The sequence below is a fragment of the Apiospora hydei genome (assembly GCF_038363865.1).
Source record: "Apiospora hydei strain CBS 114990 chromosome Unknown utg000009l_segment0_segment0, whole genome shotgun sequence".
In the NCBI taxonomy this organism is placed as follows: domain Eukaryota; kingdom Fungi; phylum Ascomycota; class Sordariomycetes; order Amphisphaeriales; family Apiosporaceae; genus Apiospora; species Apiospora hydei.
The window spans coordinates 1,582,229-1,596,776 of NW_027117368.1; the positions used below are offsets into that span (position 1 = coordinate 1,582,229).

General features: G+C 54.0%; 6 protein-coding genes across 6 annotated transcripts; 3 read left to right on the plus strand and 3 right to left on the minus strand.

Moving 5' to 3' along the window:
- Positions 1-519: 519 nt before the first annotated feature.
- Positions 520-1,859, plus strand: PG997_012274 (oxidoreductase; the record flags this gene model as incomplete). The annotated part of the gene is made up of 4 exons (XM_066816588.1): positions 520-639; positions 695-951; positions 975-1,077; positions 1,119-1,859. 4 exons carry the CDS (start codon positions 520-522, stop codon positions 1,857-1,859), a joined length of 1,221 nt encoding a protein of 406 aa, XP_066662280.1.
- A 389-nt stretch (positions 1,860-2,248) lies between these two features.
- PG997_012275 (uncharacterized protein) lies at positions 2,249-2,666 on the plus strand (the record flags this gene model as incomplete). The annotated part of the gene is made up of 2 exons (XM_066816589.1): positions 2,249-2,605; positions 2,640-2,666. The coding sequence occupies 2 exons, from the start codon at positions 2,249-2,251 to the stop codon at positions 2,664-2,666; spliced, it is 384 nt and encodes a 127-aa protein (XP_066662281.1).
- Positions 2,667-3,686: 1,020 nt separating this feature from the next.
- Positions 3,687-5,419, plus strand: PG997_012276 (uncharacterized protein; the record flags this gene model as incomplete). The annotated part of the gene is made up of 4 exons (XM_066816590.1): positions 3,687-3,696; positions 3,755-4,465; positions 4,537-4,878; positions 4,959-5,419. 4 exons carry the CDS (start codon positions 3,687-3,689, stop codon positions 5,417-5,419), a joined length of 1,524 nt encoding a protein of 507 aa, XP_066662282.1.
- Positions 5,420-5,738: 319 nt separating this feature from the next.
- PG997_012277 (uncharacterized protein) lies at positions 5,739-6,550 on the minus strand (the record flags this gene model as incomplete). Its single annotated transcript, XM_066816591.1, has 3 exons — positions 5,739-5,897; positions 5,938-5,958; positions 6,005-6,550. The coding sequence occupies 3 exons, from the start codon at positions 6,548-6,550 to the stop codon at positions 5,739-5,741; spliced, it is 726 nt and encodes a 241-aa protein (XP_066662283.1).
- Positions 6,551-7,217: 667 nt separating this feature from the next.
- PG997_012278 (uncharacterized protein) lies at positions 7,218-7,951 on the minus strand (the record flags this gene model as incomplete). The annotated part of the gene is made up of 3 exons (XM_066816592.1): positions 7,218-7,322; positions 7,364-7,743; positions 7,834-7,951. 3 exons carry the CDS (start codon positions 7,949-7,951, stop codon positions 7,218-7,220), a joined length of 603 nt encoding a protein of 200 aa, XP_066662284.1.
- A 1,304-nt stretch (positions 7,952-9,255) lies between these two features.
- Positions 9,256-12,818, minus strand: PG997_012279 (uncharacterized protein; the record flags this gene model as incomplete). Its single annotated transcript, XM_066816593.1, is given in 4 exon segments — positions 9,256-9,453; positions 9,475-9,628; positions 9,645-12,604; positions 12,723-12,818. The coding sequence occupies 4 exon segments, from the start codon at positions 12,816-12,818 to the stop codon at positions 9,256-9,258; spliced, it is 3,408 nt and encodes a 1,135-aa protein (XP_066662285.1).
- Positions 12,819-14,548: the final 1,730 nt, after the last annotated feature.

Sequence of the window (14,548 nt, forward strand, 5' to 3'; positions counted from 1 at the left end):
GGTATAACGAGGCCTTCATCGTTTGTTGAACTGGCCATCGCGTGTGCGCTGCCATTCACCGTTTGTCCGCTTTTCAATGCTCGAATCCTCTTTTTGGTTACGTGGAGGCGTTGACAACCTTTACATATCTGCTCTTCACCTCACACATTTCGGCAGGCTTCTGGTCCAGGGAAATCAGCTTTGATGGCTTCGCGCGCGGAGCACGGCTATGGTCTCGTGGGAGCATACAAACCACTGCAGGGCGTACAAAGCGTCACAGCAGCATGTCAAGCGCTCCTGTCATTGACATAAGGAATCTTGGCCAGCAGGAAGGCGACTAAAGCCCCCGCACTCGCGTAGGAGATATCTTTCGGGTTTCGGGGTAATCTGGGGTTTCGTTCGGTGCAGCTGTTGACGAAAAGGTTTCGGTTCCGGTGATCTTCCTCCGGACCCTTGCTTTACACCAACCACTTCTATATCTTGTAGATAGGTTTCAAGATTAGTGGTAAAAGAGATATCAGAAAGCTAAGAGTCATTGCCATGCCTGACTCACAGCTGACTGCCGGCCAGAAGAAAAAGTACGCCATCGTGGGCACGGGTGGGCGTGCCATCTTCTACTACACGGCTATCGCCCAAGAATTCTCGGCAACGTCCGTTATTGTGGCGCTATGCGATATCAACCAAACCCGCATGGCGTATGCAAACCAAGCTGGAGTCTCTGGGCCATGGCTCTGTTCCTACATACCCGGCCGCAAAGTTTGACCAAATGATCCGGGACACCAAGCCCAACGAGGTGATCGTGACGACCATCGACCGGACGCACCACCTTTACATCATCCGTGCCCTGGAGCTGGGCTGCAACGTCGTGACGGAGAAGCCCATGACCATCGATGCGCCGCGCTGCCGGGAGATCCTCGACGCCGTCGAGCGAACGGAGGCGAGAGGCGGCGGCGGCGGCGGCCAGGGGGCCGAGTCCGAGTGACCTTCAACTACAGATATGCGCCGCACAACACTAAAGTATTCGAGCTGCTGCGGTCGGGCGTCATCGGGACCGTCACCTCGATCCACTTCGAGTGGATGCTCAACACGTCGCACGGCGCCGACTACTTCCGGCGCTGGCACCGGGACCGCCGTAACAGCGGGGGCTGCTGGTGCACAAGAGCACGCACCACTTCGACCTCGTCAACTTCTGGCTGCAGACGCGCCCGGCCACCGTGTACGCGCAGGGCGACCTCAAGTTCTACGGCCGCGAGAACGCGGAGCGGCGCGGCGCCGCCACGGCCTTCTACGCGCGGGCGCGGGGCAGCGAGGCCGCCAGGGAGGACCCGTTTGCGCTGCACATGGAGGACCACGAGCAGCTCCGGGCGCTCTACCTGGACGCCGAGCACGAGGACGCGTACTACCGCGACCAGAGCGTGTTCTCGGACGGCATCAGCATCGAAGACACCATGAACCTGCTGGTTCGGTACCGGAACGGGGCCGTCATGACGTACTCGCTGACGGCCTACGCCCCCTGGGAGGGGTTCCGGGTCAGCTTCAACGGCACCGGCGGACGGCTGGAGCTGGAGGTCGTGGAGAACAGCTATGTCAATAGCGGCGGCGACCAGGCGGCGGAAGGCAACATCGAGAAGACGACGTTGCTGCTGCGTCCCCTGTTCGAGAAGCCGCTGGAGGTCGAGATACCGGCTGGGGTGGGCGCTCATGGGGGCGGCGACACTGTCTTGCTCAATGACCTGTTCGGCGTGCCGACGACGGATGACTGCATGCGGGCAGCAAGTCACATCGATGGCGCCTTGTCTATTCTGACCGGTATAGCGGCGAATAGATCGATCGCCACGGGTCAGGTAGTCCATGTGGATGATGTGCTCAGGATCCCCTGAGGTCAAGAGGCGGAAAACCCTGCATTGAAGATAGGCCCCAAGGTAGAAACTGAACACGCCAGACTAAGCCCCTAGGATTTCTAAATACACACAATCCGAGCGTAATGAACGATCATACCTTGTGTGTAATGTTCAGTAGCATTGAAAAGGGGTAAAACTTTAAGCTCATGAAGTAACGACATGCAGCACTATGATGGCTATTCCACCTTACTACCAGTACTTACCAGAATAATGTATTCACATTTGGCTCTATCAGTATATAAATAGAAGTAAAAATAGGGACATGTTTCTTCATCAACACCACTACTCTCTGGCATCTTCATCTTCTTGTCCTCTCTCCAGGGACAATCCCCCCGCACTATTGAGCAGCATTACGTCCGGCAATCAACATGCCTTCATTCCTTGGCATCATTTGCTTTCTGTTGACCTTGTGCTGGGCTGTCTCTGGAGATCCCGTCGGAGGTAATGGCGTCGACACCCTTCTCAGCAAGCTGCCTCGTGGTGGCTACATCATTGCTTTTGACGACAACGGCAAACCTTTCGTGCACACCAACCTCACCGACGACTCGACAAGCAGCACCACTTCTACCGCTGCGAACCTACCGACTCCGGCCGTGTCCAACAGCCCTCTCCTCACTCCTCGCACGAAGGATCAATGGGGCTGTATCGGCGGTGAGGTAGTCAGACAGCCATGCTATCTCGAACTGGCGGAGAAGCTGGGCTATTGGTGCGATATAGGGAACACGGTAGGAAGCCCAGATCCCTCTTGTGACCCTCCAGGTCTTGACCAAGCCCAATAACTACTGACGCAAGATGTTTAGCTCCCGAAACACAGCATCCTTACCTGGACGGGCTGCCCGGAGATGGTGGAGGTTTATATCTGTAATTATGGGTATGCCCAGAACTGCCTCGGCTCTGATTTGGCCACTTACATGGCCACAATCGACGCCGAATGCCCAACTGTACCCGGTAACTATGCCAGCGGATGGTTCCTTCAGGGCAGCGGCGACAAAACTTACGGACGTGGTCTGTTTAATAGCAGGGGGAGTCCTCAGAATGTCTGCAACTTCAATCGATGAAGCCAGGTTCTTTCGCGGATGATGGCTGCATGGTGCGAAGACGGATTGCTAGAAGGGTCTGAATGGTGTAAGTGACCACAGATTAGTCAACGGGATTGATGCCATTTTACAATGTTTACTTTACTTTGAATGCTTCAAATGTGATCCTTAGCTTGAGCATACAGATGTACTTAATGCATTCTGTGGCTGACAGCTAGCTACATAAGCTAACCCTTGTCCATATTTTTGGTTTTAGTGAGGTCATCTGTGGCTGGTGCATTTAGCCGTTGCAAAGTCTCAATGCACTGAACGGACTGCACTGCGTACGTTGCGTCGTTACCCAAACAATTCAAAAGCAACATTGCTTTGGGAGAGTGATTGGGGCAGCACATACAACATAGTGAAGCTGTAACGTTATCGAATCCATTTCTGTTTGTATCATAATGCTCTTTCTGTAACCATTGTTACAATACAAATTGCCCAGTTCCCTCCCACGTCTCTAATCGTCCGTTCAAGACCTTGGTCGTTCCGTCATGTCGTCTGTGTCTGGGAGACGGGGGCCGTCGATGCTGGTAAGGCCAAGCGATGTTTTCCACCGTTCTCTCAATCCAAGTGCAGTCTTGGGCGGTCAGATCTACCTATTAACTACTTGATCATTAGGTCACCGATGCGCGTCAGCGACCTGCATCTCGAAGCGCGCAGCCATTGCCCGTGACAGCAGCCGGAGCACCTCCACGCATGTCATCGATGCGCTTCATCTCCGTCGATAATGTTCTACAGTACGCTTCAGAAATCCCCTCTGGCCAACCTCGACTTCCCCAGGGTCCCCTCGCGCAGTCACCGGCGCCCGGCGCATAAGTGGAGGAGGCCTACCCAATCTCGCCTCGCGAACCGGCCAACACAACATTCCTTCACGAACTTCGAGGATCAGCGAGAAGCTTGTTTCGCTGCCGGTGGCAGACGAGGACGAAGAGATCTTGGATGATGAAGGGGACACCTTGATCGAGGAAGAGGACAGGCCTCTGAACGACGACGAACGTGATATGCTGAGGAAACGGGGCGCATTGCGAGGAAAGAGTTATGCCGAACGCCTACCCAAAGTCCAGAGGGCCGAGAAGCTTTCCAGATTGACGGCCTACTGCACGGCCCAGTCGTACAAGATCAAGGCGACGTCGGAATTCTTGCGCAAGAAGCACGATGCGAAAACGAAACTATACGACGACTGCCTGTACACTGTATATCACATCCCGCTGTTACCTGGCACGGAAGGATACCGAGTTAGAAGTCGCCCAATATTGAAATCGCCGGGCACAGGGAAGACGGTGGTGGATCTCGAAATTGAGAGAAACGAGCAGAGGGACGAGCACATGGGTTACTACGACGAGTATGGCTTTGGCCAGAGTCCCACCAGTCCGACGCGCGAGAACGGCAATCACCACTCTGCGTCTGACGACAGAGACTACGATCCACAGGAAGCCTCGAATAATCCCACCAATCATCTTGCGCCCGACGCTAAGCAATTTGCCGAGATGTTTGTCTTTTCCTATGGTGTGGTGGTGTTCTGGAATTTTACCGAGCAGCAGGAGAAGAACATTTTGGCTGATCTCGCATTTGCCGAGAACGAGTCAGGGTGTCGCTCGTCACACGCCCCCTCGAGCAGAACGACTTCGAGACGGAGGAATTTCATTTCGAGTACAACGCTAACATTAAGCGACCCCGGATTTTCAACGACATGATCACGCTATTGCCGCGATCCGACCATATGGTCAAGCTGACCATCAGCCATGCCATTGCCCAAAGTACCAAGCTATGCTTCTTTGAGGAGCGCATGTCAGAGACCATGCTCAACGCCCAGCATGTGCCGAAGCGGCTGGCTTTAACCGGTGATTTGAGTATGACAAGGACCGAGATTCTCAAGATATTAGGGCGCTTGTTCAAGAGCCGCGTCGACATCAATCTATGTAAGTGGCAGAAGACAAGCATTCCGACTAAGCATTCGCCGAGACGGCCTCGAAAGGGTTACTAATTCGCGACGCAACAGCTTCGAATATCCTCGATGTCCCCAACTTTTTCTGGGATGCCGAGCCCATGTTACATCCTCTCTTTGTCGCCATTCGGGAGTATCTGGAAATTGACCCCCGCATCAAAGTGCTCAACGAGCGCTGTCGTGTATTCCTGGACCTGGCTGAAATTCTGTCGGATTCCGTTGCCGACGCCAAGATGAGCACAATCACATGGATCGTCATTGTCCTAATTATCATCAGTATCCTAGTTACAGTAACCGAGGTTGCGCTTCGCTTCGCAATCTTGAGCAAGGAAAAAGAAAACAGTAACGGAGGGAGCGGAAATGCTGCCGCCGACCTCCTCAGGGCGAAGCTGCATGGCGCCATCGGGAACGCTTCCTTGGCCGAGCTGAAGCTTTGGAGCGCTGGCTTGAGCGAGCAGCAGCGCGGTGCGGTCTGCGGCTCTGACTACGTCGGCACCACATTCGCGGGTATTTGAGATTTCCTCCCCATCCCTAGTTCTCTGCGGTTGCATAAGGGAAAGACTGTTCAGCGTGAAAGGCGTTTGATTTACCATGTTATCAGAGAGCGACTGCGATACCCTCCCAAAAAGGGGGAACACACACCCATGGGAGGGCACTCGTCCATCTTAGTGGGCATCAGGCGGCGTTATGAGGCTTTCTGTTTTTTCTGTAAAAGTACTACTGACAAGTGACCTTGCTTGTGCCTTGGAATTCCGACTTGATATGAGTCCATACTGTTAATGCAAATAAGAGATTGCCCCAAATATATTTCCACATCAGTCAAGCTGCCAGTGTCTATTCCCTCGTGACCACAGGCGCGTCTTTCATCGGCTCCATGACGCGAGGGTTACCATCGCTCCAGGTCAAGATGCATTTGTGCTTGCGAACCCGCCAGGGGTTCTTCCCAGCTTCCTCGAGCTCCTTGATGCGAACCAAATCGAATTCGTATCGCCCCTAAAGCCACAACAGTCATTAATACCACCTTTCGACTTACATGAAGAGAAGCAAGAGAGACCTGACGAGTTGAAGCCAAGATATACAAATCAGCATGCCGAACTTACCCCGTTGTGTATGAAACTGCTAGCGAATTCGGCGGACTCGGCAGCCTCCGCGGCCGCGGCCTTGCGCATGACGTGACCGTTCACGTTGGCGACGACGGTGCAGCTATCCGGTATGGAGGGAACCACGTGCGTTCCGGCGGCGGCGGCGGCGATGGTGACGGCCGGCTGGGGAAGCCGCTCGATGACGAGCCCCGTCACGACGTGCTGCTTGGCGTCGAAGGCGCGCAGCATGCTGACGGCGTCGGCGGCCCATTTCCGGTTCGATATGGTCAGGGGCCGGCCGGCGAACATGGAGGTGTAGTCGATGGTGACGGCGTCGTCGTCGCCCGGGGCGTAGCATTCGTCGGCGAGGGCGGGGGCGTTGTCGGTGTCGTAGTAGAGGGTCTGTTGGTCGCGGGGGAGTGGGTGTGAGAAGAGTTGACAGTGGTTTGGGGATATGTGGGAAAAGGGGAGGGGGAAGGGTTGGCGTACGATCTTGTTCACTGTGTCTTGGATGTTGGCTCGGTCGAGCAGGTACTGCTGGATGGTGTACTCGGTGCTACTCATGTTGAATAGCGGGTGTAAAGTTGATTGAATATAAGACGTGATGCACTTGGTTTAATACAATGTAGCCTTTTACAGTATATCGAAAGGAATGATATGACTGTGATATTCCACGTCTATTTTATATACATGAAAGCGTATCACGGCCACTCTGTGCTGTCCGGGTTTAGGGGGCTTGGAGCCGCCTGATGCTCCGTCCTATACACGTTCCATGATATATGAACTCCGCCGAGTCCATATGTATGTACATTATATGCCGTAAAACACAAAACGCAGGCGGTTTCTGGAGGATTAATTATGCTGTAGGACCGGGATTAGAGCACCAAACGCCGGTCGACCCTCCGTTCCCAGCACTAAGTCCGTCTCGTCGCCCGTTGATGATCTCCACAATTGGGCGGCGTTATCACGGGATGTCGGGGACTTTTCTTCTGAGTGATTGTAAGGTAAATACATTATTCGTAACTAGGTTAAAATGGATTTGGTAAGGACTGGTTTTGGAATGGGGAAAGCATATATCATTGGGTTCCCACCCCAATGCTCCTCCGTCGTGGATTACGGGTTCGTCATACTCATCAACAGACATGATTTCATAAAGCTCCGTCATAAGTCAACATGACGCTACTCTTCAGGAGTAGGTCTATCAATAAACAGTTTACATCTCCCTTTCCCCCTAGATCAGCTCCATAGCCAAGTTGACCGGGAGACAGGTCGGGTTGGACGGCGGCAGCGCGAAGACCCAGGAGACGGTCTGGTACCAGTAGCCGCCGCCGACGTACTGGTAGCACAGGTGCCAGTTGGTGGCGTCGACGATGGGGCCGGGCCCTGCTCGGGGCGCTGGTCCGTGTAGCCGGAGTCGTCGCGGCCGGTCAGGTAGACGGAGTGGTTGGCGCCGTAGCCCTCGTCGTAGAAGCTGACGGCGGCGCCCCCGTCGGTGCCCGGGTAGAACATGGCGGGCGCGACGTTGGAGGCCCAGTTGCCGCGCGACTCGATCGTCAGGGCCTCGGGCACGTACGTCGTCCCGTTGGCGCCCGACAGCGGCAGCTGCCACACGATGTAGCCCGGCTGGAAGACCTCGCCCGTCTCCGGGTTGTAGGACTGGTAGTCGTAGTAGTACTCCTGCGACGTGCCGTTGGCGGGGCCCGACACGTAGACTAGCGCCTCGATGGCGGCGCCGGCGTGGTATGACGCGGCGTAGCCTGAGGGGTGGTTACTTTGTTAGTCCTTGGGCAGTGAGAGTGGATAGAAGTGGAAAGAGGATCGAAGAAGAAGGAAAAGTCGGTTCTTACCATCAATGGACTTGTCCGTCTTGCCGGTGATATGGATATGATAAGGCCCAGTCTGGTTAACGGCCAAGACGGCACCGGTGGCGAAGGCGGCCAGAGCCGTGAAGTACTTGGAAAGCATCGTACCGATTTGTCGAAATGATGGAACTGTGTCGTCGGTATGAGTGAGTGTGGAAAACAAGACTGGCCCGATCTGCTTCTTTCTCTGGACGAGATGAGAGCGTGATCCAGCGTCCTACTTATATGCACGATGGTCAAGGCCTTTCCTACGCTACCCGCCTCTCGTTTCCCAATAGCGCATGGCGATCGCTACGACATTCGGGTCCTTTGGCGGGTGGAACAAGTACGGTCGCCTAGGGACGGCAGGCAGTTGGTTGGTACAATGTACTGAGATGGAGACCGACTCGATGCAGATGCAGGCTGCCGATGATGAAATCTCACTGAAAGCTGAACTTGTCTCTCATCGCTGTCTTTCTTATTTAGGGTGGCAGGTGGAGAGCTCCACGCCGCATGCCGCCCAAGATCTGCTGCTTTCTGGCGGACAGAAAGCGAACGACGATGATCTGCGTGTGCGACCCCCGCCTCGCTGCTTGTGCGAAAGCGACCTTCCCTTCCCACCCAGTCGCCTGGTGTCGCGGCATGTTTCTTACTAAGGACAAACCTCGTATTCACTGTCTTTTCTGGCATCGGTGAGCACTAGGAACTTGACTCAAAGAGAAACACATCATGCCGCCCCAAATGACACGCTATCCTCGTATTCAATATGTCGTGATGCAATGGAAAAGCGATAGTAGCTGCCTCAGCGCCCAGGGATCTTACCACACCAGCCCAATGTGTCCAATGCTGGCCCAAAAGCCCCCAAATGACAGACCTGCGTCAGCCACCGACGCCTTGCATCTTGATAGCGGGCCGAACCGGCTACGTATTATCATCACTGTACACTACACACTGGATGTACGTACAACAAGCTACAAGTAAATGCTCTCGTTTCTGGGGTATGCTATCTTCTACAACGTTACATATTTGTGCTACGGATCTTCATATAGACAGACGAGGCGCACGCTAGTGCCAGGCGGGTGTATACGACAAAGGTGTAGCTTTCCGCACTTGACATTTCCGTGTGCAAGCAAGGAGCATCTAGACATGTATGCAGACAAAAACAAAAACACAAGAACTTTGCTTTTCCTTCTCCGATCGAATGCGAGGACAACACGCTATGTAGCGTTCGAGTCGAAACCGACCCAAAGAAGAGAAGAAGAAAAAGAGGAAGAAGAAAACGAAGCATCACGTGTCAGCCATATGGACAAATGAGAAGAGGAGAGAAAGGAGCTCCAAAATATCCGGATCGTCTCGTTATCATTCCTAATGCAGGCCCAAGTGATAGACAATAAAGACGAGAAAGCCCTTTTGTACCGATGCACACATTCATTTACCGTGCAGCTTCTCCTTCAGATATACAACAGCCGCGTAGCCAGAACAGCACTGGGTCGTCATGCCGTGCGCGCACCAAGGGCATTTGACCATGGTCGTGATGGTGGCCGAGACCCCGAGCAGCTTGTCTTCGACCACCGAGTCGGGCTTCGCCATGCACTCGTACACCCGGGACGGCATGTCGTGGAAGAACTTGCAGTTGCAGCATTCCACCAGCATCTTGGCCAGAGGCTCGCCTCTCCGTTCCGGCGATGCCGAGCGTGTTGCGGAAGGCAGGGTGCCCTTCGGCGGATAGACCGGGCGCAGCGCTCGAGAGGATAGGGGATGAACCGGTACCGTCTTTCGAGCTTCTTGAAGGTAGGCAGCACTGGCCGAAGCAGGACTCTGCTGCGAGTCTTGGCTGGTAGAGCTGTTCTTCCGCGATGATTTCAATGAAGTCGGCCGCAGCGCTGGAGCCTCTGTATCGGAATCTGGGGGTGGAGAGTTCGGAAGGCTGGTAGGAAGGCTGGTGGATGAGCCTTTCATCTTGGATTTCCTTGGGTAGAGAGGCTGATGCCTTAGCGGCGGCAGGAAACTGGTTGCAGGTAGATCTATCGAGGAGTGTGCCTTGGGAGGAAGGGTATGCCGCCGCGGGGCTTCTGGTACCCGTACTGTCTCTTCTGCCCTCTTTCAACTCATCAGCGAACGCTGCCGAGGTAGGCGTACCCGCCGGTGAGGGCGTCGAGACCGAGGCGTCTAATAGATTCGAGCGTATAGACGTAACAGAATGGGTATCGTGGTCGATTGGCAGCGCGGTGCGGCTCCAGCTATCGTCTTGGGTATATGCGTCGGGGGTCAATGTGCGAGAACTACGTCCTCCAGTTGATGGTTCTACAATCAATGCTCTGTAGGCCTTTTGGGCTGCTCTTTCGTCAGCTTGCGTGAGTGCTGACTTGACCGTAGAGCGCGGGACAATATCCACCGACTGTCCTCTTCGGGAATGTGGTCGTGAACTGTTTGGAGTCGTAATCGCCGAGGTCAAGGGGCGAACTTCCCCATTAGTAGAAGATGAAGACCTTTCCGAATTATTGCCACTGGATTGTTCCCCTTGGAGAGACTGAGGTTGATAGCGAGTCTGTACAGCATCTGCCTCGTGGGTCGCATCACCAAGATGTTCGAAAGCTGGCACATCGCTATCTGACTGGTCGGCTGATATGGCTGGCGATATGCCAACTGGCGGGCCGCCCAATAGTGATATTGGCACCAACGAATGATCTCCGGCAGTTGAGTTCACCACTTGTGTTAATGGGCCCCTCGCGTTTTCTAGGCTTTGTGCCATGATGCTCCAAGGTTCTTCCTCGTCATCTTCATCCGAGGCCTCGTCGATTCGAGGTGACGATGGAGTTCTGCCCTCTGTGGGAGATCTCAACTCAAGAGATGGAGGAGCGTAGGATTCAGAAATGAACGCGAAGTAATCGGCAGGTTTCTCCCTCTTGTAGGGTCTCTGGTGGGTGCTGGGAATCATGGCAGGTTCTTTTACTCTTGTTTCCACCTCCATCACAGGTGCTTCCTCGCTTGACTCTGTGGCGTTGCCAAAATCATCATCATGGCTCACGGCCCTGCCAATGACGCTTGGTGAGGGTGACACCTTTTGCTCCGGGCCAGACTCCTCTAATCCCGTCAATCGAGGGTCAAGTGCAACAGAAGTTGCCTTGGACGTTGAGACATGTTTGTCTACAAAGCCACGATCCTCCTCGTTATTCAAATGATGTCTGGCACTCAATTGATCGACTTCGTCCCTGTAAGGTGAAGCATAGCTGTCTATGGTAGACGGGTAGTCGGATCCCCTTCGGGATTCTTTCGTGCGTTGCACCTGGTCCTCTGATTCCCGTATTGGGCGCTGGGGAACACGCTGCACCTCAATATGCTCTTTTGCCTGGTTCCTCTGACTACTAGTGGTCTGCTCTCCGCTTAGTAGTCCCTCGACCTCGCCATTGCGGCTCTTGGTCGCATAGTTGTGAGGCCGTCGGCGACCTTCATTCGCGACAGGTTGCTGGGACGCAGATGTATATCCTGTAGCATGTAGTCGTCGTTCACGTCGTTCCGTGAGATCAGTCTCATCATAGTCGCTACTCGAGTCCCTTGGACGCGATGAATGGGCTGCTGGCTGTCGTCCCCGCTCTCCATTGTCCGGTGCCCCTTCCATCTTCTGCGAGAACGATGTGGCCGATGCTGGACGGCTATTGTGCTGTGGGACGGGCATTACTTCTATGCTGCTCAGTGCTGAGCGCGAAAGAGGTGGGCGAGGTTTGTCCTCCTTGGTCTCCGAGTCTGGTGAATGATAGTAGAGATACGAGGGTCCTTTGAGCCTCGAGAACAAGGACATGCTGCGGCCATGGCCAGCATTCGAATGGTGCCGACCCAGCCCTGGCCGTTTTTCTTGAGAAGATATCGACTGCGTTGATCCCGACGCATTGGATCTGATTGACGGTGCTTGGCGCGGATTGGTGAAGTCATGATCAGTCACCGGCCCCGTTGAGTTGTACATGTGCGAGAGAGGCCCAGCGATAGTGCCGTTGTGAACAGATTGTGCATCGTCAACACTGCTCCGCGGAGTTGACGACTTCTTCGGTCCCGTGGAGCTGCTTCTGAGACTCGCAAGAAACCCTCTGCTCTTTGATTTGGCGCCTTCGTCGCTGAGGGCCTGGGGTTTGGGATTGACGCTGGCCATTGTTTCCGGGGGAAAGTCACTTGTTGACCGATTTAGACTTCTCGGGATAAATTTCACTTGTTGCTCAAGCTCTGGTGCTGATAATGACCGGTCTGAAGCTTTGAGCGCCTGAACGCTTTGCGTTTCCTGGGGAGGAGCCTTGCTCAGTCTGTTGGATTGCTTTTTGGAGGCCTTGATGGCTTTTTCCTCAAGCTTCTTTTTCTCTTTCTTCTCTCGCTTTTTGGCCTTCTTCTTGCTACTCTGTCCAAATCCTTCCCAGCTGGGTGAATGACAGATAGAAGACGCGTCTGACAAGTCGTCCTCTTCGTCTTCCTGAGGCCCCGAGAACGTAACTGTTTTTGTACGTTCTCCAGGATCCTTGCTTGGTTCATCAACTAATTCCGGATTTTCTGCAGGAGGAGGCTCATCATCTCCGGCGCCCTGAGTCGACGTTGGGGACGGAGGAATTGAGATTGACAAAGATGGCAGACCAGCAGACCTTCGAGCGACTTTCATATTTTGGGTAGGTGGCGGATGTGCAGAGGCACGCCGAACCCGCAATGCTAAATCAGGAAGGGCGGATGGTGGTGATCTTGTACCTATTGGTCCTGCCGGGGTGGGATGAATTGAGCCATTGTCTTGAGTGCGCTGCATCTAGAGGGAGTGAGAACAAGACGTGTTAGTGGGTGAATTTATGGAGGGGCCATCAAGATGACTGGCAAGCATTGCCGTTCCCCGTATGTGGTGAAGGCAAATACCCGAGGCAGCATACCTTGTAGTGCTTCTCCAACTCCAACATACGCGAGAGACTATCCTGCCTTCCTGGCATGCCTGGCTTTTCTGGCCTGGCGCCTCGTACTATGGCCATATTGAACATGACGCGTCGAATCAGGACGTAGAAAAAAAGAGTAATTTGTCTCGGCTAAGGATAGCTGCGTGGTTTGGTTCGCAGTGGGATAAAGGGCCGTTCCCCCGTTGCAATGGCATCAGCAGCGATGGATGGCCCACGGGTCTTAGATTCCTGTCTTGCAGAAAACCTGGGGAACGTCTTTTAAATTGATAGACCCTGAGGGTGTGAAGGTCGGGGTGGGCGTAGAGTGCGAGAATGCTACACACTGATCTGGCTCTTGCAGCGCATATTCTCACTGTCGGATCCGGTACCTCGAACGATCAGGTACTTGTTGCTTATTGAAGCTTTTGCCGAGAAGCGGCAGTCCCCAAATTGTGCAACTGACTGGTGGATGGCACGCTATGAGACCCGAGGTCCGGCATGGAAGAAGGGAAAGGTGAAAAGAAGATAGTATCTTTGTAAATGGAGCTGATGTGACCGCGGACTTTTTCGATGCTGTAGCCGTCAGATTTGAGAAGGTACCCGACCTGACCTTATAGTGCGCGAGAGAGGGGCCGAGGGGAGCAGAACCAACTTGGATGGGGATGAGCACGAAGCCAACCGGTCAAACCAACTCCGCAAGAAGCAATAAATAAGATCAGTCGTCCAGTCGAAAGGAGACGTCAGGGAAAGTAGACACGCACTTGCTTTCTACTTCAACAAACCGGCAAAGACATGGTACCTCGTTTAACCCCTGAAAGACGAGACGGAGAATTGGGGATGTCCAGGATGATCACGATAGGTTGTTACAACTACAAATCAGCCCTTGAAATAGCCCCATCCGAGCTTACTCCCTGCCCGCCCGGCTCGTCCTACCGTGAGGGAGTGATGGGGCAACAGTTGGCAGTGGTGGGCGGAACAAAGAAGAGAACGCGGAGAGGGGGGCCAAAGAAGGCCGTTGCCAAGCAATGTTTGCTGGATGTACTGCCTCAGGTGAGCCCAGGACGTGTTGGCTAAAGCAAGCGGGCATAGCGAAGCAAGACTGGCCGCCCGGCAGCTCGCATACCAGGTTGACAGGTCTCTCAGCAGCTCACCGATGCGTAGGATTGGAGGTGTGTGCGCCTGCGGTGTAACAAAGCCCAAGGAGGATAGAGTCGGGCAGTTTAATCAATAGCAGCATGCAGCGCCATCCCGTTCAATACGCCACCCGACGCCTAGCGCCTACGTTCAGCACGCAATACGCCTGCAGGCAAAGAAAATACGTAGAGGGCCTGGTGGTTGCAGGTGGTGCCAGCAAACCGGCGCCAGGTATCAACCTGTGACAAAAGCAACACGAATGATGAGGTATGTTGTTTGGAGGTAATGCATCTTGGCCTGCCCAGTCATCGTATTACAGTAAGCTCCGGTGCTAAGTCCAAGACCACTGTGACCCCATTAAACCCCAGTCAGCTTACTTAGGTCCACTGTAGATCGATCCCCCAATCCCTGAATCCGACTGTGGGGGACGTTAGTCTCACTGTAGCTAGGCCTGATGGGCCTGTACAGAGTGGTGGGTCTTCTAGGGTCTTCGGGACTGAATAGAATCCTGGTATTGCTCATCCTCTCATCAATCTTTCTACAGCTTTCGTGATTCAGCTCCGTACCTGGTAATTATCCGCCAAAGAACCCTGAAGCCTTCGGGGGATCTCACGATGGCAGGTATGTATGCTTGAATCCCTGTTGTTCTCGATCTCTTGAAGAACAAGCTTAAAATAGAACCTCTCGATCAA